At 43.1% G+C, this 22708-nt stretch overlaps 1 protein-coding gene and 1 long non-coding RNA gene across 3 annotated transcripts in view; one reads left to right on the top strand and one right to left on the bottom strand.

The window, feature by feature from the left end:
- The window catches only part of LOC144246466 (uncharacterized), a 30842-nt gene extending 20604 nt beyond the window's left edge, over positions 1-10238 (top strand). Inside the window, exons 2-3 of the long non-coding RNA XR_013340135.1 lie at positions 7565-7715; positions 10229-10238. This is a non-coding gene — a long non-coding RNA (uncharacterized LOC144246466). The remainder of the gene's footprint in view (positions 1-7564; positions 7716-10228) is intronic.
- GPR132 (G protein-coupled receptor 132) lies at positions 346-10314 on the bottom strand. 2 transcript variants are annotated; one of them, XM_021554510.3, is made up of 2 exons: positions 10193-10314; positions 346-1712 (listed from the first exon to the last, which is right to left on the bottom strand). In XM_021554510.3, exon 2 carries the CDS (start codon positions 1686-1688, stop codon positions 585-587), a length of 1104 nt encoding a protein of 367 aa, XP_021410185.1. In that variant the 5' UTR covers positions 1689-1712; positions 10193-10314; the 3' UTR covers positions 346-584. The 2 variants fall into 2 exon arrangements, with proteins under 2 accessions (XP_021410185.1, XP_077640054.1); XM_077783928.1 differs by lacking the exon at positions 10193-10314 and adding an exon at positions 3770-3826.
- Between the last annotated feature and the right edge of the window lie 12394 nt (positions 10315-22708).

The following is a 22708-nucleotide window of genomic DNA, read 5'->3' as shown; positions in this document are numbered from 1 at the left end:
TTTTTGCCATCTAACTCTCCTGGAATGTGTGATGTACCTGAAGTCACATACTAGAGTACAAGGAAAATGTTCAATGCTCTTGTTGAAAGACTTACTCATTTTTAATATTTTCCACTGGTTAACCACAAATGTTAACAGCAGAGCACATGTATGAGAAGTGGAACATGCTCCTCCTCGTGCTTACCATGAAGAGGAACAGATGGTTAGAAGCAAAAATTCAAAATTAAGAATAGTACCTTGTTTTCCTCACCAGTGCTTCTTAAAATTTTGCTCAGAAGATAAAACTGGTTTTATTTCATATGAGAAAAAGAGTCGGTCCAAAATAAAAAAGCTTTTAAGATTCCATTTTGAGTCAAAGTAAATTACTTTGTTTATTCCATGCATCCTCAGCAAAGCAGTAGTTTCACCAGTGATCTGGTGGGCAAAGTTTGTTGTAGGTGACAAACAAATGTGAATTATTGCTCCCATAGTGTCCTCAAGGAGTTAAGGACCCATGCAAGATATGCAAGATGATGTCAGCATGTAAAAACTTGTGTCCTGCAGCTTGCATTGGGAACTTCTTATTTGTTCCAGCAGCTTCCAGCCTAGCTGCCACTTTCCTGGTCTCTGCCATTGGTACAGGCCTTCTGAATGTCAGAGGAATCTGTTATTTCTTTGTTTTCTTTTCTTTGGCCCCCTTCCTCTGATTCTTTTGGCATTTCCAATTTTCTGTTGTCAGTATTGTGATCAGTGGATGAATTTAGCTTGGATGAGGTCCATCTCCATCTTCTCAGGCTCCTGTAACAGTCTTTTCTGACGTTTTCACTGACCAGAACATAGAGGATTGGATCAGCAACACCGTTTGCAGTGCCTAAACACAGAAACACTGTAAAAACTGAATATATCTTATTTTCAAATGGACATGGGCAGTCCTGATGAAACATAAAGTATATGGCTCTTATTATGAGCACCACATGATATGGAGCAAAGCAGATCAAGAAAATAACAATAATGGCAATAGCCACATACTTCACTTTGGCTTTCTGGTGACAAGTCAAGCTGCTGCTTCTTTTGATAGCTTGGAAAATTTTGTAGTTTGTAAAAATCAGGATTGTGAAGGGTATGGCAAATCCAAACAGGAATCTAGCGAAGCTGAAAGAAGCCAATAATATGTCAAGGGGCACTGTCTCAAAGCAGGTTTTTGCCTCTGTACAGTTTTGCTTATCTTCCATGTAAAATACCGGAGTGTGGATTCCTGCAACCACAGCAAAGAGAAAACAGACTATTTTGGTGGCCTGTTTCTGTTCTCTTCTTCCCCTTGATTCCACAGAATACACCAGTGCCACGTAACGATCCACAGAGATGCAGCACAAAAGCAGAATGCTGATGTAGATATTGCAGAAAAAGATGAATCCTGTTATTCTGCAAGCAGTGTCACCCATGGTCCACTTGTGCCCATTTTGCACATAGATAATCCAGAGAGGCAAGGTACTTAAATACATCAGATCACACAGTGATAAACTGAAAATGTAGACGGCAATGACTTTATTCCTTTGGATTTGTACAAACGTAAGCAGAGAGGTTAAGCAATTGGCTGGAAGGCCTATAGCAACAACGATGCTGTAAACAGCAACCAGAAATGTCTGACTCTCTTGATAAGGAAGTTCTGGGCAAGTGGAGTTACAATTTTCGTGTAGACAACGTTCCATTATTCTTTTTCCAGTTGGTATTTCCTGAGAATCAGAAGACAAGGTGGAAAGTTAGCATTGCATCACTTAAAAATGTGTCAGTAAAGGTTATGGTGCCATAGGTGCCAACTTGACATGTCAGTGGAACAAGTAGGATGGGGGTGATTGAAAGGTTCATCCTCAGGCATGAACTGAGAAAGAAAGGGTCACATCCCTCCACCTCTGAGAGTTGGACTAGGTTCTGGTAGCTATGTGGAAGCTCACTCAAGGGGGATCTGAAGTTTTGTCCCTGGACATAAAATTATCCATCTCCTTTTTGTCAGTTCCCATTCTAAAATCATACTGTAAATGCCAAAACTGCCATAATTCCTTATGCCAAGTATCACCTACACCCAAAATCTCACATGACGATCAGCCTATGAAAATAAGGCAGATGAATATGAAGTTGTAGACCAGCTTAGACATATTTGAAAAAAAAAAAGCTGGGTTCAGTATTGTCCCATCTTCAGAATGACTGGAGAAAAGAATTCTCACTGCAGTGTGGAGAAGATGACACAGTACTCAGATCAGTAACAGGACCTGAGGGAACAGCCTGAAGTGGTGTCAGGGGAGGTTTAGGCTGGATATTGGAAGAAGTTCTTACCCCAGAGGGTGGTTGAGCTGGTGTTAACTTATGAATATGGTGGTTGCAATAAGGGCTGGTGGTGACTATTTCTTTGCTGCCTCCTAAGCATCTGTCACCTTTGGTGGAGGAGGAGGGGTCTCTTCTGGGCCACCTACCAAACTGCTGTGTAGAAAGGGTAAAAAAGGTGCTTGATTTCAGGGTCAGCAGTGGTTCTCTGCCCAGGCCTTGTCTATGAACTGACATACAGAGCTTGTCCTTGACTTAAACACACCTGGTGGTGTGAGAGCTGCTGCACACCTGCACACCACAGAGCTGCTGTACACCTGCACACCACAGAGCTGCTGCACACCTGCACACCACAGAGGGTCTTGGAGACCTCCCTTTCTATCGTAAAGCACAACAGGTGAATATGTCTCATAGTCAGGCAGATGGTGACATCCAGGGCAAGGATATGACAGAAGTCACACACCAGTCACTCATCAGCTTGTCTACCCCACACACCTCAATAAAAACACCTTCAGGAGTGGTAAAGGATGCTCTCTCCTTCCCTCCTCCTGGCTTTGCACACTTCTCTTGATCCTGTGTCTGAATATTCTCCTTTCTGTAGGGCAGTCAGTGATGGTACAGGGCAGGAAGCAGTAGAAGAGTTCTGTGGACACATGGCTCCTAATGTTTGTTTGGGTTTTTGTTTGTTTGTCTTGCCTCCTCCCCTCTCACTTTTGCTCCAAGTCTCCTTTCGATGCTCAGCACCCATGAGGGAGCCTCAGTGTTACCCTGATTTTTAAAAGTGTTTCCTTTTATAGCTCTTTTTGAAAGTTTTAAAGTTCTCATAAAACTTCTTTAGCCTTCTGATAATGTTTACATATTTCTACTAGAGTTCTCACACACTGTTCATGTAAATAATGGTTGGTTTGCATTTTTCGTTGTGAGAGGAGAGAATTAATAGACTATTAGTTTGACCAGTGTAGTTGAGAGGTGGCAATTTCATCCTCCAATCCACTGTCACTTTTGGAATTCTATATATTGCAAGGTCAGAAATAAAATTAGCTCTTTTTTTTTCCTCTTGAACTCACGAAGCTTCTGTGTACTCATTTCATGTCCAATAACAGCACTTCAGGAAGGAGATGCCTTTCTAAGGTATCTTTCTAAGGTGACTTTCTAAGCTGCCTGCCTGGAGGTAGCTGGAGCAGGCATTTTTCCTTGGTGTTTGGCACATGGACAAAGCCACAGGGCTTAGCTGAGCCCAAGAGACCTCCCCTGGAAATGGCTGTCAGCTGCCAAGCGTGGTGCCTCAGCTGACAACGGGCAGCCCTGGGCATGCACTTACACTTCTAAAGAAATTCAGGTGCTGAAGGACTGTCCTGAAGCTTTGGCCTGTCAGCCTGGGAGCTTGTATCCTTCCCAGCAGGAGTGCTCTAAGCCCCAGCCCAATATAATGAAGGAGGAGAGGAGGCCACCCGTTTGCTCCACTCCTCACCTTCTCCAGGCTCTCAGCCCTGTCCAGGGAAGAAACTTCTTCCCCTGGCCACTGCATCCACCCCCAGTTCGGAGCTTCACTGGCCTCCACTCGGTTCTCCAGGCCTGCAGAGAGGTTTCCCCCTCGAACTGAAGATCACAAAGCAGCACTCAGCAGACAATTTATGACATTTCTCCTGGTGACATTTCTTTTGTGTTGATGCACCCCTAAGGGGAAGGAAGTAACACCACAATCCACCCTTTGACTAAAGTCAACTTCTCTGTGCCTCTACAGCCCTCTTCAACTGAGGCACGTTCCTATCTTCTAAGACCTTTAGAGTTCAACAGTTTGATGCTTGGCTCAGCCCAGACGATTCCCAGTTCTGTCTTCCTCTGGGATGTCGAGGCTAACCTGCATCTTAAATATTAATTCAAATGAAAAACAGTAATAATTACACAGCTGAAAAAAACTAGGCACCATTTTCTATTAATATTTGTGATGATCAGTTTTGGTTTGAACACCAGAACTCAAGAGATTTATCACACCCAGCAATTTTCAAGCATTTATAAAGGGTAAAACATTGTGATTATGACAAGGATGAGCAATATCCAAGAATGCATTTGTGAGATACAAACTGTTCCAATGAGTTATCTTTGCTGTCCTGTATCCTTCAGTTGAGCAAAGCCTCTCCAAAGCAGCTGCTTTCAGCTTTTTGTGGCCTATCCTGATGTGCTAGGTCTCACTGTAACACTTAATCTTAAGTGTTACAGCAGGTACTGGCTGTGTTTTGCATCAGCAGCTCAATGTATTTTTGTCAACACTCTGAGGTTTTTTGCTCTCTGAGAGTCTCTGCATGGGACAAACTGCAGCTGTCACGTGCATGATTCTCGCTTTCAAGATGTGCAAAACATCTCATCTTCCAGGACAGAGAGATCACGAAACACCTGAGCACAAATCACTGGAAGATGGGGTAATCCTCTAAAATCTGCTGCATGCCTGCTCTGTATTTACACTCTTCCATTTCTAATATTCTTATGCTGTCTCCATGCTGTTAGAAACTGTTAGATTATGCTGTTAGATAATTATGTTCCATACTCCTAAAATGCAGTGGCTCCTGCTGCTCATTTGGGCCAGTTGCATTCATCTTTTCTCAAGAAAAGTCTTTTCAGTAATACCAAAGCATAACAAGAAAAAAAAAGGGAAATGAAAACAAACAGGAAAGTAAAAGGCTTTAATTTTTTTTTTTTTTGTTATTTGTATATGACTACTCATATGAAACTGTTTAAATTTCCAAAGGAGAAGTTGGAGTGATAAAAATAGCTGCTATTAGAAAAAGTAAAAAAAGGAAATTACAGATATGGTTACAAGGAAGAGAAGTATAAGTCAAAGAAATCATAATAGTTGGACAGAGACTGGTTGAAAGTCTTTGGAGTAACTCACCTGAGATACACAGGAACAGAAGAAAAAAAAGGACACAGTGAAATTCAGAACATGAGTACAATTACATGAGAAAAACACATTAATTAATATATTTTTTTATTTTCTAATGTTTTTCTGATCATCCATCTCTTCCAGGGATTATTGTTCGAGCCAAAAGTTTTGAGGCATTTATGTGGATATCAGGAAAAATGTGAAATAACTGCTATGAGGGTTAAAATGAAAACAAACTTTCCCTTCACACTTTCCTTCCTGTCCCCAATATCTGTAGAGGAAAGCAACCTGCGTGTCTCAAAGCATAAATCACAAATCAGTGATTTGTGCATAAATCAGCCTGCAGTGAAAGAGGACCTGAGTTTCTCCTGAGGGATTTTGTGTGCTTTCACTAGCAGAATGTGGTGCAGGAAGGATTTGACACAAGGGTGCCAGCAGGATGCCCGCTGGACACTCAAATCTATATTGAAACACATCAGTTGCCAGATGTGACATTTATATTTATGCCACCTACAGTGCTCGTCACCAGCAGGGTCACTCCTCCAACGTCTCAACCTGGGCTTCTTCTCATGCAGAACTTGCACTACCTGCCTGTAAATTATCAGTTGATAAACTTCTGTGTCTCTTAACTTGAAACTAAGAAATTGCTGTGGATTATTTGCTCTGCTGTTCTTGAAAGAAGGCAAAATGTTTATGGTGTCTTTGAATAGAAACAGATCATGGCGGCCCATACGCCCAGCAAGTCAGTGAACTGCTTTATTTTTTTTCATCATTAATAAACAAATTAGTAAATGAAGTCACTCCTATAAGCAAATTTCAACATAAAAAGGAGAAACTGCCATGGCTTCACTTGGTTACCTATCAGACCAATCATTTTTACTTACACACACAACACAGTGGGGTTTGAAGCTGTATATTTTGAAATTTGAACATAAACCCATGTATTTTCAAGCAACTTCATTTCAAATTTGAACATAATACATGAATATATAATCTTGGCACTATATAGTTTCAAAACTCTTTTTAGAAAAAAAAGTGTTTTAAAGCTATCCGGGGAATCCAGCCTGAGCACAACTCTATCCTAAGATATCTTTCTTCCACTGGTGAAGCTGGTAACCCCTCTCTTGCCTAGTGCTGGTTTCAGCAAGTTTCAACAAGTTTCAGCATTTGTAGGATGAAAGCAGCAAGACTCTGGGATTAGTTATACAGCCTTTATATTCAATTCTGTATTGCACATATGAGATATAATGCAGATATATGCAGTCTTATAAAGACATTAAAATGAAGATAATAATAAATATAAAAATAAAGAAGATATATGTTAAAAGAGAGGTTATTAATCAACTGCCTTTCATGAGGGGAGAAGCTCAGCAGTCTTTTCTGAGGAGGGAAAGATACTTGATTTACCTCAAGATAACACTGTTCATAGATATGAACTCTTAATGACTGTAGATTTTTAAATACCTAAGTGCAGGTTTTTACATAAATCCATACATCCACTTCCCTCTTCCCACAATCTAGCACACAATTAGTGTGCTAATTAGCTAAAATGAGCAGCTGTAGTATTACTAAGGGGAACTGTCATAATTCAGGTTTGACAAAGGCCCAGTTTGACAAAGCCATCCTTCCCTAAAGTGAGTGTCCTTGTGCCATGCTGCCTGGAGAGGGACTGCACAGGAGAGAAGAATGCATGGTGGGTATGAGAGAAATGTTAACAAAAGATCCTTTGCTGGGTTTAAGACCACATTATTCAATGCATATAAAAGCAGGTAAAACTACTTAAACATTGTAGGATGGGGAAGTCCACAGGTGAAAAACAGACCCCAAAATCCACCTGTACCAAGGGACTTTGGTGTCATGATTCAAAGGCTGTGAGTCAGGATTTTGGGATTTCAGATCTAACAAAGTTTCTCAGTCGTCCCTGAGAGCATCAGAGTGCATCTATTGCAGGGCAGATTTACTCCCTGGTACCCACCAGCTTGTGTGGAAAAGATCCCAGAGCCAGAGGAAAGGCTCCAAGGCCAGGAGAAGCATCAGGAAGCCCAGAAAAGCTGTCATAAATTTGAGGCTAAACTGTAAAGCCTGTCAAGTCAAAAGGCTGAGGTAAGTGGAGGTGTTGGAGCAGCAGCAGTGAAAGTGAGCAACTGAGAGCATCCCTGCTTCACACCTGAAACCACCAAGCACTCCAGCCCAATGACTCCCTAAAGCTTTGCAGCTTAATTGGTGGCCTTAGCGTTTGGGGCTAATTGTTTATAGCTTCTGTTAAAGAAGTGGCTCATTTGGAAACCTAGCTGACTAAACTTTACTACTGGCTTGTGCTGGAACTACAAAGTTGTAGAGGAAGAGGATGAGAGTGGTGATTTCCATTCCTCTCTCTTGCATCAGGGTGCTCAAGGATGCTGAAGCACAGCCAAATGCCAGCAGATTTGGCACTAAGTGCATACAAGTGGATGGACACTGCTCTGGATTGCCAAAAGAGCAGGCTGGGATGTTGGAGAACAGGCTGGGATATCAGGGAACAGGATGCTTTAACAAGGTGAGGAGGTCTGGCTATGCTGACACACTGTTGGAGATGAATGTGTTTTATTGCCAGGTTTAAGGAAAATCTGACTTCAAGCAGCTGAACAAAGATGCACCAAGACCTATGTCCAAACCCACCAGTGTTCCCCTTAAAAAGGGGTGCTCTGTTGTCCTTCAGATTTTAGGATTTCCCCAGCAGCTACTTATGGATATCATCCTCCTTATTCTTGGCCTCCAGGCCTTCAAACAGACTCCTGACAATCCTTTGGCACCTACACACTAAGAGCCATAGAAAGGCCCAGACCAGTGCCATGTCCACCCCAAACTACTGTGACTCAAATTCATCTCTGGGGTAGAAACTGTCCAGGTGGAGTTGCTGAACATATTTATAACCAAACACATCTGATCAAACTCCCACATCCACAAGTGTCCCCTCTTCCTGCACTGGCACCTTCACTGCAGTCATTGCAGTCACAGGGATCACACAGGCTCTTTCTGCATCCCCAAAATGGCTTTGTCTCTCATCCCTGATAAATCCCCCAGTCAGAGCATGGCTTAGCTGTGCTGCAAACAGTGAGCACAGACAGGATGGTTTCTCTTTCTGGAGCAGGAAAATGTGAAGATTGTGTTGAGCTTTGACCTTGTGACAGTAGATTATCTCTCCCTGATAGGGGTCTTGGCCCTGCCCTTGTGGGTCTGTATGGAAGCTGCTGTGGTGGCATCATCAGTACTAAAGATGGTGCTGGGGAAAAGCAGAGCAAAGAGGTGCCAAAATAATGTAATGATCTGTCAGACCTGGGCTTATTGACATAATGGCTACTACTGACTAATCTAGGTTGTTTCATCTTAAAATTGTTTTACGTTTTGTCTAAAGTGGATGTCTCTGATCAAGTAGGATTTGTAAAGCCTTGCAAAAACCACAGTGCCTTTTTTACTTGAAGCAATCCTATTTTTAACAGTGCTCTGAACTTAGACACAAATATTTTCTCCTTCTCCATTTTCCATGAAACACAATTTATTTTCTCCTTTTTGATCTCTGATTTGCTCTCAACTAATTGGAGAACTTCCATTTTCCTTTTTGACATTTAGGTCACCTCCTGCAGCTACCTCACCATACCAAGAGCAGGGCTTTCCCCTAAAGACTTTAGTGATAACAAAACAACTGTCATGCTCAAAGATTCCTCTTTGAATGTACACGCACCTCTGACATCTCTGTCACCACACTCACTTCTGCTAAATCTGTGGTGTTTTGTCTGAATCCTCATCTCTGATGTCTTCTGGCTCTTTATACGTCTGCCACAATGAATATCTCATTCTTTGTTGGCACACTTAGGGTCTACCCTGGAAGTTATTAGTGTAAAAATCCTGGTTATTAGACATTTCCCAAAGCACCCTGACACTTGACAGCAAAATTATTTGTGTGATCATGGCAAGGCTGTAAAATCACTATCTCCCAAGAGGCTGAACCTGAAAGAGTCATCTGCACTTTCAGACAGAAATCTGTACAGAGGGGGTGCCCAATTAAAACTTTAAATTTCTTTGAATATAGTGTCCTGTGTAGAGAACTTTGGAAAACTTCTCAGAAGAAAATCAGTCTTGCCCATTGTGTGCTAATGAGCAGAATATGAGCAGAATAAGTGCTTGAGGTTTTTTCTTTTGGTTGTTTTTTTTTTCTTTGTTTTGGGTTTTTTTGTTTCACCCCCACTCCCCTGTTTCCTTCTTCCCCACAATGAAGTTACGGAAGTTAAAAAGCTCCTGATTTAGAGGTAGCAGCAGCTCTAAATAGGATTATGAGAAGGACTGCTTTAAAATAAACCCAGATGCTCTTTGGTCTTTGGAAAAGTAGTCAACTCTGAAAATATTTGACAAAAAAAAAAAAGTTAATTTAAACTCCAGTTAGTCTCCACATCCCTGAGTGCCAGAGATCAGCAGTGCTGTGTGAATAAAAGGTGGAGAAAAAGAAGGAATGTAGTATATCCAATTAGTCTTTATAGACCAGCAGGTAAACTTGACAATTAAATGCCTGCCTTGCTTTTCCAGCATAGTAAGGATGACAGGAAAGGCTGGATGTGAATTCTTCTGAAAAGAAACCCAGCATTCATATTGCTATTATAATTCTGTATTCATGGCTCATGCACTGCAGTAATAGTTAAAGCTCACCTCACAGCAACTTCTATTCTGCCAAAATCCTTCAATCCTAATAATCCTCTATCCCTGACTGGAACTAAAGTTGATTTCTAAGATAAATATGTTCTTTGTAGGAAAGGGAATTTGTAAGGAAGACAGATAGGAGGGGCTGCATCAACTACAATTAATTAATACAGACCCAGCAACTACATCAGGCACAAGGAAATTTAGACTATGGTGAAGCATCAACACAGTCTACATTTCTTGAGCACAGACACACGGCATGAAGAAACAGTGACCAAAACAGAACAAAGGAAAATGCTGCTAAATAGAAGCAATGCCTTGACACAGAGATGAAACACTTACCTTTTATTTTTTCTTTTTCCCCCCCTGTTTTTGCAGAGGAGATGACGGAGTGCTCCAGCTCGTGCCGTGCTCAGAGGCTGCTCTGACAGAGCTGCAGGAAGTAGCAGACGATACCACGTGCAGTTCTGAGTGCTGTGAGCTAAAAGAGGTTCTGTGGGCACAGCTTTGAGTCCCCAAAAATGTGTTACTCTTAGCTGGGTGTGCACAGAAAGCAGAGACTGCACAGTGCCAGAAGAGAATCTAGGAGGAGAAGCAGCCTTAAAAAGGAAGTGTTTGCTGTCAAATTCTGTCACTTGTACAGGGGTGAGAGATTGTTTTTGTGACTGCCAGACTCTGGTTTGGGCTCCTGTTCTGGATGTGCACCTAAATCACTGCAAACATGCCCCAGAGAGACAAGGGATCAATGAACCCTGTGGCTCCTCAGGGGCAGAGCACCTGCAGGAGGTGCTGATTCCTATAGTGAGGGAAATTCCCTCTCTGGGAATGAACTCACCTGAATATGTGTGAATTGGCTGGGTGTTGAAAAGTGGGAAACAGTATTAGAGCCCAATAAACAGTGTGGTGACAGGAGGGAGAGCCTATTCTGGTGCCAGCTGGGATAGAGAAGGCTGAGAATGCTAAAGAAGATTTGATGATGGGTTGAACACCTTCTAGAAGAATTGAGTTGCAGGAGTTCCTTAATAACGAAGAGCATTGATAAGAAGGAGCACATGATCTTTACCAAGTACTCTAGTTCAGGCTTTATGTGAAGGAGGAAGAAGATCCCAATGTTACATTGCCAGCCTAGACCTTGTTTGTGAGACCTGTTCCATGTATTTTTGCAGATGCTGTGTGTCACTCAGTCAAAGTCAGGTATGAACAGATTTATTAAGTTTTCAGGTAACTTCTCCATCAACTCCTACCAGTTCCACTTGCAGTGAGGTGCTTACAGGACCCCACTAGGGTCTGTCAGTGCTGGCACACTGCTGAGGGCTAAGGTGGGACAGGAAAGAACCATAGGGGAACAACCTAAGGCATGCAGAGAACTGAATTTACTTTTGCTATCTGTATTGAAAGTAAAACATTTTCTCTGAAAATTAAAGAAATGCTTGGTATGTACTTTCATTCTGGTGTGAAAAAGTTGCTTTGGTTCTGTTCTGGTGAAGGTTTCTGGAGATGGGTCTTTCTCTAAAGAACAATTTATTCTCAGGAACCAGAAAGAATTGGGGAAAAAAGAGGCTGAAGCGGGTTTCCATCTGTGGAGGAGAGTAGGTGAAATTTCTGTCTGTACCAGCTCAGCTTGACTGGACATATTGCTGGAACCTGTCTGTGCACTGCCTCAAACATGTGATTTCATGTTGTTCCTTCTCTGTGTAGAAATCAAACCCACAGGAAAACACAATGAAGGAATAATGTTTCTGAGATGACTGCAGCTGATTTGTCTCTGTATTTGTCTTTCATTCAGATATGTGGGATAGAGAAGAGCAGAGTGCTCTCAGACCTGAAGAACTGGAGTTTTCACAGAGACCAGGGTGCTCTTCTGTGGTATTTGTGATGTACCAGCTCACTGTTCCCATTTGGCTGCAATCAGCTGTGGGGTCAGATACCTGCCTGATTGTTTTCTCCCTGATGTTGAGTTTAGGATAGTCAGAGACACATTTGCATTTTCCAGCTGGATTTAGTGATGAAACTTTGAAAATTGCATGGTCCTCCATAGGGAAATGAAAGATGAGACATCTCTGTTACCTTGAATCTTCCAGTCAGACTTGAAAAATATTACTATTTATCTTCTTCTTTGTGCTTCTCTCAGTAGTACAGCCCCAACTGACATCACGCACAACCATTCCCTGCAAGATGAAGACTGATACAAGATTTCATGTTGAAAGATGCTTTCAAAAGCCTTTGACAAGATCTTCTGTGACTGGAGATGAACACCAAGTTAGACCTTCTGTGGGTGGCAAAACCAAACCAAATGCTTTAAGTAACTTTACTCTGGTTTTGGTAGAGATAATACAAGCAGTACAGAGATATAAATTTTGGTCTGAGCTGCATTGTACTGATATCTCACCTAGTCAGTAACAGAAGATCAGATAAAGAACCATTTAAAGCAGAGTGCAGAAACTCTCTGGCCAAATCAAACTGAAGTAAATGCAAATGTTTCTTTTAACCTCAGTGAGTATAGATTGGGCATTTTGAGAATATTTCTTTCTGCAGTTTAATTTCTGGGTGCTATTTAGCTAGGTTGTCTTTAGGTTGACTGTTCAAGCAAGGTAAGCTGCATAAGTGATCTTTTCTATGCACTCTTCATCATTTTCCTGCTGAGGTACAGTAACTGTCAAACAGTAAGAGAGAAAAGGGTCCAGCCCTGTTTTAACTCAGTTCTATATAACACAGATTTTTTTTTTTTTTAATTTTCACAGCACTGTGATAGAGAAATTGCTTATGCACCACTGTTTAGAAACAGAAATAACTGTGGAAGACTGATGGGATCCAATGTGTTCGAAAGACTTTTAGACTTGAGTTTTTCACTCCTTTTTTTTTCATTTAGAAGCTATCAAGAGAAAAACAGGTAAGATATTTCTCTGTTCCACTGTGCATGAAAATGCTCTGTGTTAATGTTATCTTACCTTGGTTGTGACCAACAAGAACCTATAAATGGAGGAAATGTCAGATCATCTGCCTCTCCTTTCTCCACCTGCAGTCGAATACAGGGCTGTGGTCATACATTGCAAAAGATTACATCAGAAGAAAATTTTATGCATATTTTTTTATAATCTTTATAATATTTTTTACCTTTTTGTAGGCAACCAAGGTTCTTTTTTTTTTTTTAATGATAGAATATAGCTTTAAATTTGCAGCATGGGAAGGGAGGAAATGAAAACAGTATCTTGAAGTACAGGTCTTGGTAGGAAACAGCCAAAGGTCTGTCTCTTCTCCTCTTACTATGCAGTGCACTACATGAGAGCAGAGCTGCAGACCTGTCTGGGGAGTGCAGCATATACAGGATGGCAAAAAGGACTTTCTTAGTCATAAGCAAGGCAGGAAAGTGCCCAAGAATCTCTAGGACAGCAGTGTCCAGGGGCTAAGAAGCACTGAGCACTGAATTCTGCTCTGTGCTCCTGTGGCCAAGCACTGTATGAGTGCCCTGCACTGGTGTGATCCACAGCTGTGTCTAGCAGAGAATCTCAGCAGCTTGTGATTCAGACTTGAGCTGCCTGTGACAGTGGCTGTGATGCTGTTGGTCTGGGACAGGCACAAAAGCTGGCCACGCTGCTTTTTCAGTCTATATCAAGACCACCACAGCTTGGATCCCTCACAGAATGTGCTAAAATTCTGCTAAAACTGGAGCTCAGCTTCCTCCCAGCCACTTCCTACCTGCAGAGTCTTTCCTTAGCACACGAGGTGCAAACGTGCCACCCTGGCAGCCAGGCCAGCTGAGTAGCAAAAGCACTGAGCTGAGCCCAGCACAGAGCTTACACAGATTCTGTCTGACCACGCACACCCAATCCATAGTGTGCAGTCTGCAGGGAATGCAGACAAGTCCTGCTGCTGGAAATTAAAAACACGGGGCAGTCAGTTCCTAAGATTTTTGATTCAGTGGCTTTCCTACAATGATGGGTGGGATGATACAGTCAGATTCCTGCTGCTTAGTCAGGCTGCATAAATGCTTTAATTTCATGTCTGTGTTGGAAAGCCTACCTGCTTTAAGTTTGCCTGGTTTTGTGAGTGGTGTGTAGAAATGTGTCAGTTCTCCTTTTTCACAGGTGTAGTGATGTACTGCGTGCCTCAGGGGTGGAAATGCACTAAGCTGAATGTGACTGATCATGCCCTCATCAAGGAAAGGTCTCTCACTGTGAAAAGTTCCGTGTTTGACAGTCCTACCCTGTCACATGCTGGGATTGATATGGTCCCCATCAGGAGCTTGCTGGCAGAGCACAGCTGGTTGTCACACAGAGACCTTTGACACCACTGGCTTGTCTGAGGCAACAACAGCTTATCCTCTGAGTGGTAAGAGTGGAGAGGAGCCAGTCTGTGCCTCAGGGTCCTTGGGATGAGGTGGGGTTACATCCAACAGCTTCTTTGGGACACCCTGCTGCCAGTGGTGTGGCCAAAGCTGAGACAGTGAGTGTGCTGCTGCAGCTCAGGGCAATTGGCTCCCAACTTGGAATTCCGTCTCTGAACGTGTGTGTTCCCAAGCATCCCAGCCCATCCACTTTGCCCTTCTGTTCAGCTCCAGCTGTTGGAATAAGAGGAAACTGAAAACATAAGGAGTTAGCAGGCTGGGCTCCGCACGTGCAGCCCTGTGACAGACACGTCTGGCTTCCTTTTCTTATGATAACCCCTGCTTTTACTGAGAAACTCTAAACCCGCAGGGGTAGAAAGGTTACATGTGTTACTGCATGGGGAGGAAAAGGGTGCGGTTCACAGATCTCGTTTAGAATATTTTAACAAAGTCAAAGCAGCAGCAATGCTGGGCCAAGGCCTGAAACTGGTTTAATTCTCACAGATCAGAGAGGAGCTCAAGCTGGTTTTGCATCTGGTGCAAACAGCTGATATGGCTACCCTGAGCTCTGTGCTCTGCAGGGCTTGTATGTTTTTGGCTATTAAATCTCAGGTTAATACAAAAACTGTGTCAATGTGGAAACGAAGTCACAAAATCCATCTTTCCATTCCAAATCCCGAGGGAGTGGAGTGGCTGAAGAACAATACAGCTGAATTGGCTGAATTGACAGACACAGAAATGCTTTGGACAAACCTGGGGTTCAGATAAACCAAATCTCACTCAAACACTCTGCCATAAGTCCAAATATTCTTTTCATTACTGTTGTTTCCCCCTTAGCCTCCTTCAGTTTGCTCTGCAGACAGGATGGACCCAGCTGATGCAGCAGGGATTCCAAGGGATTTGGTGTTTACATTGCATCAGCTCCTCCTGCTGTGGTCAGGGACCCTCTCTGCCAGCTCTCCATGGCAAAGCTCCCAGCAGTCCACCCCGCAGATCTGCACAAACCCCGGAGGTGGGTGCTGTAGGAAGCTGGTGCCCTGCTCGGGGAGGATGTCACAGAGCTGGCAGGTGCCCATGGGTGACCCCAGCACGTCTGTGCTGGGGCTCAGCACCAAGGGGCACCTTAGAGAACAGCCACAGACAGGAAAGCAGGAAACCTTTTGCAAAGCAGAGATAACATAGAAATAATGCTCTGTAAACTGTTTGATTTAGATTTACATGTACAGGGGCTGCCATGTAAGCATGCAGGAAAAGGAAATGGAACAGAGGAGGAGGGGGAGGAAAAAGGCAAGAGGACAACAAAGCAGGCTGGCAGGTTTCATTGGGAACAGGACTTCATGTGCTGGGTTTTCTCCTGAGCATGGTGTGTTGTGGAGGTCTGCAGTCACACATGGACACTCAGGATTGTGAGCCCTTTGGTTCAAAAGGATGTCTGCCTTAATGGGCAACTTCCATCATCTTTGGGACCTTCTGCACTAAGAATTCCCTGATGTGTACAGCTGGAATTACCCTGGACATTGTCAGACCTTGTCGGAGCAAACCAGTTCCTGAGCCACTGGTCTGAACTTCAGCTGTGTGATGGAGGGTGGACTCAGAGGGTGGACTTGTGAGCCCTGTGCTCTGTTGCTGAGATTTTCTTTGGGCTGAGCCCTCCCTTAGCATTAGCCTCAGCAAGCAGTGGGATGCACATTCCTGCCAGCAGCAGGTCTCTCTCTTGTGCAGAACCTCTGTGCACAAGTGATTTGTGGGAGCCTTTGTCAGATTCTTTGTGGTCCACCTGACTGCACATCAGTGGGAGAGCTCACAAACCTGGGCAGGCTGTACTTTATAATTACTTGTTTCTTAGTTTAGTTACTTCCTTTGTGTCACTGACCTTAAGTGAGGAAACTGAGGCTCATATGTGGGTGGTGAGCTGGGTGATGATACCACTCTGCAGTGGCCAGGCTGTGAAACCATCTCCTGGTTATGTTGGATGGTTATCTCTGATGCCTTTTTTGAGGCATCTCCTCTGAGTCTTGGGTCATGCTGGTGGGTATGAAAGACTTTCCAGTCTCTGCTGGAATCATAGAATGGAATAATTTAGGTTGGAAAAGACCTCTAAGATCATCCAGTCCAACTGTTAACCCAGCATTGCCAAGTTTGCCACCAAACCATTACCCTAAGTTCCACAACCACACATTTTTTGAATGCTTTCAGTGAAGAGTTAAAAAATGTATTGTTATAAGCAACTTAATATTTTGAAGAAAGGAAATTAGCTGATGAAGGTATGATATTAAGCCTTCAACTAAAGTGAAAGATTTAGTGGGGCACATATTTGGAGATATTTGCTTCACTTTTTCTCAGATTAATTTCCTGATTCAGTCTTAAAAAGGAAGTATGGTCTTCCTTGAGATATCTAGGTATGTGTACACACCAAGGAGAAAGAAAATCCAAGGTTTTCCCCCTCCTTTCCCAGCAGTTTTTCAGATCCTCTAACTCCATCATAATAACAGAACAGGCAACAGAAAAATCTACTGGAAATCACCCTTGAAAATACTGACTTTTGAGCTCTGGCACATTTTTTTTAAGCATAAATATATCTTGCTATAAATTGGTCTTCCTATAGACACCTGGGATTTTGTTCTGTGTTCAGCAGTTTGCTTTCACTTAAACAATTTACAGCCTCATTTCCCAAGCACGATTTCCATGCCCTCTTTTGTGTTGGGAATGTACTTTTTGAAGATTCATTTCAGAAGCAACCACATAAATTGGAAAGATTCTTTGACATTAAAAATCAACCCTTCCATCATATTTTCTCCAGACACTAGCAGCTTCAATCATTTTGTAAATAAAATTACTCATGGAAAGACAGATGGTGAAGCTTCACCTGGTACTGGGGTGGCACAGGCACATTTTAACACGTGACACTGGGGATGGAAAATCTTGTCTGTCTGTCTGTCTGTCTGTCTGTCTGTGGTGTGTGAGTGATTCCTGTGGTAGCTTTTCTGGAGTGACTTTGCAGAGTGGGAGCAGGTGGACCTTGACACCACAACTTTGTGTGCACTCCAGGCTACCCAGATGTGGGATGTTTTTGCATGAAACTTCTGTTCAGCCAAACCTGCAGGTTTCAATATTTTAGGAAATGCAAATATTTTATAATTCTCTGCCAGCTTTGGTAGCATGTACTGTCAAATAATGGGAAGAAAGCAAATACAAACACCCCAAAAAACAACAAAAAACCAAAAATCAACTAACTATAGATATCTACATATAATAAGCCATGGAAATCCTAGAATTTTTCAGAACCAAATGCCAATGCTCCCACTGACCTGTCTGATTGGAAATGTCATGGTATGCAGTGCCAGCATCCCTGCTCAGGTCCCAGGCAAACAGGATCACTGGCAGGGCTCATCCTGGAGCTGCAGCTTATGGAATACGCACAGCAAATACATGGGTGAAAATAAAGGGTGTCTTGTTATGCTGCCAAGCACTAAAGAACACAGAAATGCAAGCACACCCATAAAATATGTCTCTCCCATTCCTCTGCAGAGGCACCTTCCTGTCTGATCAGTTTGGGTGACATCCTGGCACTTTCAGAACAGGAGGAAAGAGCTTTGAGGACAGAAGACGATGGTCCAGAAAGAATGCAGTGTCTTTTCTCTGCTTGGTTTCAGGATGTCTGAGATCCGTGCCTAGCTGTCAGTGAGGGCTGTGGGCAGTGATAAACAAGCTCATGTCTTCAGCAGAGAGGTGGATGTGGATGTCTGCAGGTAGTTGCAGGAACAGCCACTGGCATCCTACACCTGCTTTTGGGTGCCCTGGAGAAACCTGTCATTGCACAGCCAGGCAGTCCCTTTGCTCAGGGCTTCTTTAAAGACCAAGAAAACAGGTTGCTCCAAGCCCCATCCAGCCTGGCCTTGAGCACTCCCGGGATGGGGCAGCCACGGCTGCTCTGGGCAGCCTGTGCCAGGGCCTTCTCAGTCTGGAAACCTGCCCTCTGACAGTGTGAATCCATTATCCCTTGTCCTGTCACTCCATGCCCCTGTACAAAGTCTCTCTCCAGCTCTCCTGCAGCCCTTTCAGGCACTGGAAGGTCTCCCTGGAACCTTCTTCACTCCAGACTGAACACCTACAGCTTTCTCAAGTCTGTCTGCATAGCAGAGATGCTCCAGCACCCCCTGGGGCTTTCTCTGGGCCTGGTGCAACAAATCCACATCCCTCTGCTGTTGGGACACCCAGAGTTGGATGTCCAGCAGCACTGCAGGTGGGATCTCCCCAGCGTGGAGCAGAGGGGCAGAATCCCCTGCCTTGACCTGCTGCTGAGGACATGGTTGGCTTTCAGCACCCCAGAGTCCTTCTCAGCAGGTCTCTTAATCCATCCTGCTTCTGTCTTCTGGACAGTGGAATGACAGCCATGGATATGTCAGCTAATCTTTTTCTTTGAAATTTTACTTTAAAAAATTATTAATAAAATGGAGACAGTGCATACCAGGCCTCTTTCCCTAAAAAGCTTCTTAGCAATCCAAAGGCAGAAAAACAGGAGGAGAGGATGAAAGCTGCCATGCTGTTTATAAAAAAGACATCTTCTGGTGTTCTTTGTTACTGTTCTATGGTTCCTTTATAGTGGTTTGTTGTAAAAAAATTATGAACCTGTCATGGTAATCTAAGATTTGTGCCCTTTTTCCTAGCAATGAAATTTTCTGTTAGGACACCATCTTATACACACTGTAGAGGGGGTCTTAGTAGAAACATCAGTGATAGGACACCAGAACAATAAATAATCTCTTAAGATGTCTAAGTCATTTGGGAAAATGGCAGTAACATGCTGGTATTTGCTCTTCAAAGTATTATCCATTATTTGGGAATGAAGTAGCAACCTCTTGTAGTTAAAAAACCTTATCAAGCTCAATCACAAAATCAAATGAAAAGCTGTATTCAAATGCAACCTAATTTATAAAGTGAATTACTACTTTATTGAATAAGAAATTTAAATAGTCTAACATGAAAAATCAGATTCTATCAGCTCTTGATCTTTCTTTGGTAACCACCAGATTACAAGTAGTCCCTAATTCTATGTCTGCTACTAAATTTCAGTTCACTTGATTTTAGCATATTTGAAGGGAGTTTGTTTATGGTGCAACTGATGGGAAATTCCAGACGGAAAGGAGGAGTTAGTACATCTAGAGAGAGACTCTGAGCTTTTCTTCTAAGCCTTGGGTTTTTTTTCTGAGAAGGAAAGAACAAAACAACACCACCCTTTTACCAGTGCTTTTTCATCTGGCTGTGTGGGTGGTATGTTGAAATAACAGTTTGGTGGAGATTAAAGAAAAGCATGGCTGCTGTGTAGCTGCTATCAGAAGGGGGAATCCCAGCTCTTTAAAGAGTGTGCACAACCAGACGTGAGCAGTGCTATTATAGGGTTCAAAAGAAAAACCAGCCCAAACAATCCCCTTCCCACCAACCCTCCCCTGGATTTCCAGTGTGTGCAGCAGTGGGCCAGATCTGTGGCTGGGACATCTCTGCCAGCGTGTGGCTGCTGAGTCTGGGCTCTGTGCTGAGTCTGCAGAGGTCCTGCTGGGTTAAAGCATCTCCTGCAGAGGTGGGCAGCCTTGCTTTGGAGGTGCAAAGGATGGAGACCCCCCCACCCTGATGTGTTTGGTGCTTTGCCCCAGAGTGCTGGGCAAAATCTCTCCTTTCTTCCAGTCTGGACCCAGCAGAAGACAGTGTGTTGTTGATACAAAAGGAATACACCTGCTTAATAAATAAAGAGCACAACTATTTCAACGTGCCCACCTAAAGCAAAGCAATCTTTAGTTCCTGGTGTTTTCTTCCAAGTAAATTCAAGGTACAAATAAAGGCAGAACCCCTGGAAGCCATTCTTAGCAGAATGTCAGACACTTAACATGAACCACTCCCTTTTCTAGACCACATTTAAACCACAGTCTGTTTCCTCTCCTTATCAATCACACTTTTTGTCATCTGTGGTCCCTACAGATGAGTCTTCCTACGTGCCAGTGCTGAGCAGTAAAGCACCTCAGCAGTCTCACTTTAGTGCCTGCTAAAATTATAGAGACTCATCTGGGAGTTATTGAAAAATACTTGGAAGACAAGGCAGACACTGGTCACAGCCAGCACAGGTTCATGAAGGAGAGTCTTGCTTGACAAACTTAATTTCCTTTTATGACAAGGTAGCCAGTCATAATAATAAACCTTGGTCAAGGGAAGCCAGCTGATGTAATAATTTTAGATTCCAGTAAAGCTTTTGACACCATCTCTCAGAGGATCCTTTAGGACAAAATGCCCAGCAAACATCTGGATAAATACATGTCTATGATTCCATGACTCCCCAGCCAGTGTCAGGTTCCTGTGGGTTCCTGCAGGGATCTGGGTTGCTCTGGAGAAAGGGCATGATGAAGAGAGGAGTAGTGGAAGAGGGTGAGAGCTGTCCCTCTCCCACTGAAAGCAGGCCAAGTATGTGGAAAATACATCTTGTTTCAGAAGGGAAGCAGTTGGGGAACTGACTGTGGCTGGGGAACTCAGTCCCAGTCCCGGGTGCCGAGGGTATTTTTTGTCTTTGAACAGACAACTGTAATGGATCAAATGGAAAAACAGCCCTGACAGCTGGGTCTGAAACACGCCTGCTGCCCATGCACCCTGCCAAAAGTCATGCTCAAAGCCAGAACTGTGCTGGCACAGTTAGAAGCCTGAGGTGATAGTTAGGAACTCAAGATGCAAGGGGTGTTTTGTGAAAATATTTGTGCAGTTAGCCTACATGCAGTCACAGTAGTCTGCGAAGAGATTTAATGTGATGGATAAAGCAAATAAAAGACCAAAGAGCAGAGTGAGTCCTGAACCTCACACGGGGTAGTGCTGGCTCTGGTCTTTGCAGTTTGCTATTGCAGGTAGTTCATGGTTTCCTCTTTTCAGGTTCCTTTGACAACTGCACACATGGCAAGTGTGCAGACAACGAAGGCAGCAGGAGTGGCTTTCCTGGGGAACCAAAGGTTTGCCTAGTTCAAAATCCAGCCTCCAGTGGTGACTCGAAGCAGCTGATGGGGAGAAGCAGTGCAAGGGGGCAGCTCCCAGTGTCCTCTCCCCAGAGCTGCTCCCTCACTCCACAGGTCTGCACGTCAGGGGCTGTTCCAGCAGTGATTTTTCTGCTGCTATGCCTGAGCATGGAAATAATTTCCCTACATCTAACAATGTATACTCATGGTTCCTTTATTCCCTTGTCTCATAGTGCTGTACTGGCACCATGTGCTGTGACCTTTCATTAGTATTTGCAATCTCTTGCTTCTCAGCCCTCACATCAATTATGGGATAACTTTTATTAGTGTTTTACAGGACACAGCATTGTTTCCTGGTACAACCTTGGAAAACCCCGAGTCTGTCATGTTTGGGTCAAACTCATCAAAACTGTAACTCAGTTTGGCAAATAATTCTTGTTCTTTGAAAAATGTCAGTTACCATTTCCTATTCATATCTATTTGACTGTACTTACCCCATTCATTCTCTTTACCCATTTGGAGTATTGATACACTATGAGCACTTCTTCAAATAGAAGTGGGAGAGAGATCATGCTATCTCTTTTGGGAATGCTGATTAGCCATGGTGCTTATTTTAAATATTTTTTCCCTAGTAGGTCTTGCTTATGAGACTCTTGAAGTAACTAAGCAAAAATGTCCATCAACAACCCCATGTTATACATGTGCATGGTCTCACTTTTTTCTGAATACAGACAAATATCTATTTATTACTTTTCTTTTTTGCATTGCCATTCGTTTTACTACCCCTCTCTAGTGATTTTCCTGCACTATTTTTAAGCTCCTTTTGTTCTTAGTAGAAGAAAAATACTTTCTTTGCTTTGTTCTGAGGTGTTTCTATATAGTTCTAATTTTACTTACTAATTTCTCTCACTTAGTTACTTCCATTTTATGTTAACTGGCAGCTGTTTCCCCCTTCACAGCTGTGACTGCTTTTCAGTTTCGCATTGATTCCTTCACTGTGCTGCTGAACCAGGATGAGATTTTTAGTGTGATCTGTTTGCACTCTTGGCTTGGAAATCCTGACTTTTTGACCATCTGATAAACCCTTCATCAAAGGTCTGAGCTTTCATCTGGGTTCTTCTACCCACATTTTGTCTAGCAGTGAACCTGGATAGTAATTTACCTTTGAGCTAGAGACTGTACCTTTTTAATGCTGAGTGTTTAGGGGAGGTAATAATCAGGTCACAATCAGGTCACAACGACGCCTGGCATTCAGAGGGCAACAAACTTTCTACCCAGAATTTGGTTCACCACGTTATGTTGAAATGAACACTCTCATCATGGGTGTGACCCTCATGGGTGAGAGAATTCACCAGTACCACCCAAATTCTGGTTTTCTATTGGCTGCTTACATCTCTAGCATGTTCTCCCACATGAAGCTCTCTGCATACAGAACTCTTCTGTTCACAAATTGGATGAGGGTGAAATGAATAATGGGTTTAAAGAACAATCATCTTCCTTTTTGGCTCTGACTTTGGTGGTCTGTAGCAGATCGTTCTGCAGATATTC

Source organism: Lonchura striata, chromosome 6 (assembly GCF_046129695.1).
Source record: "Lonchura striata isolate bLonStr1 chromosome 6, bLonStr1.mat, whole genome shotgun sequence".
Lineage (NCBI taxonomy): Eukaryota > Metazoa > Chordata > Aves > Passeriformes > Estrildidae > Lonchura > Lonchura striata.
The sequence above is the reverse complement of the archived record's forward strand: the minus strand, read 5'-3'. Positions and strand labels throughout refer to the sequence as shown.

Excerpts from the sequence above, each read along its gene's own strand:
- GPR132 (XM_077783928.1), bottom strand. The coding sequence starts at position 3,826 with ATGCAGTGGCCAGGGGAAGAAGTTTCTTCCCTGGACAGGGCTGAGAGC. Across the intron at positions 1,713-3,769 it reads GGGCTGAGAGCCTGGAGAAG|GAAATACCAACTGGAAAAAG; the intron begins GTGAGGAGTGGA and ends TCTGATTCTCAG.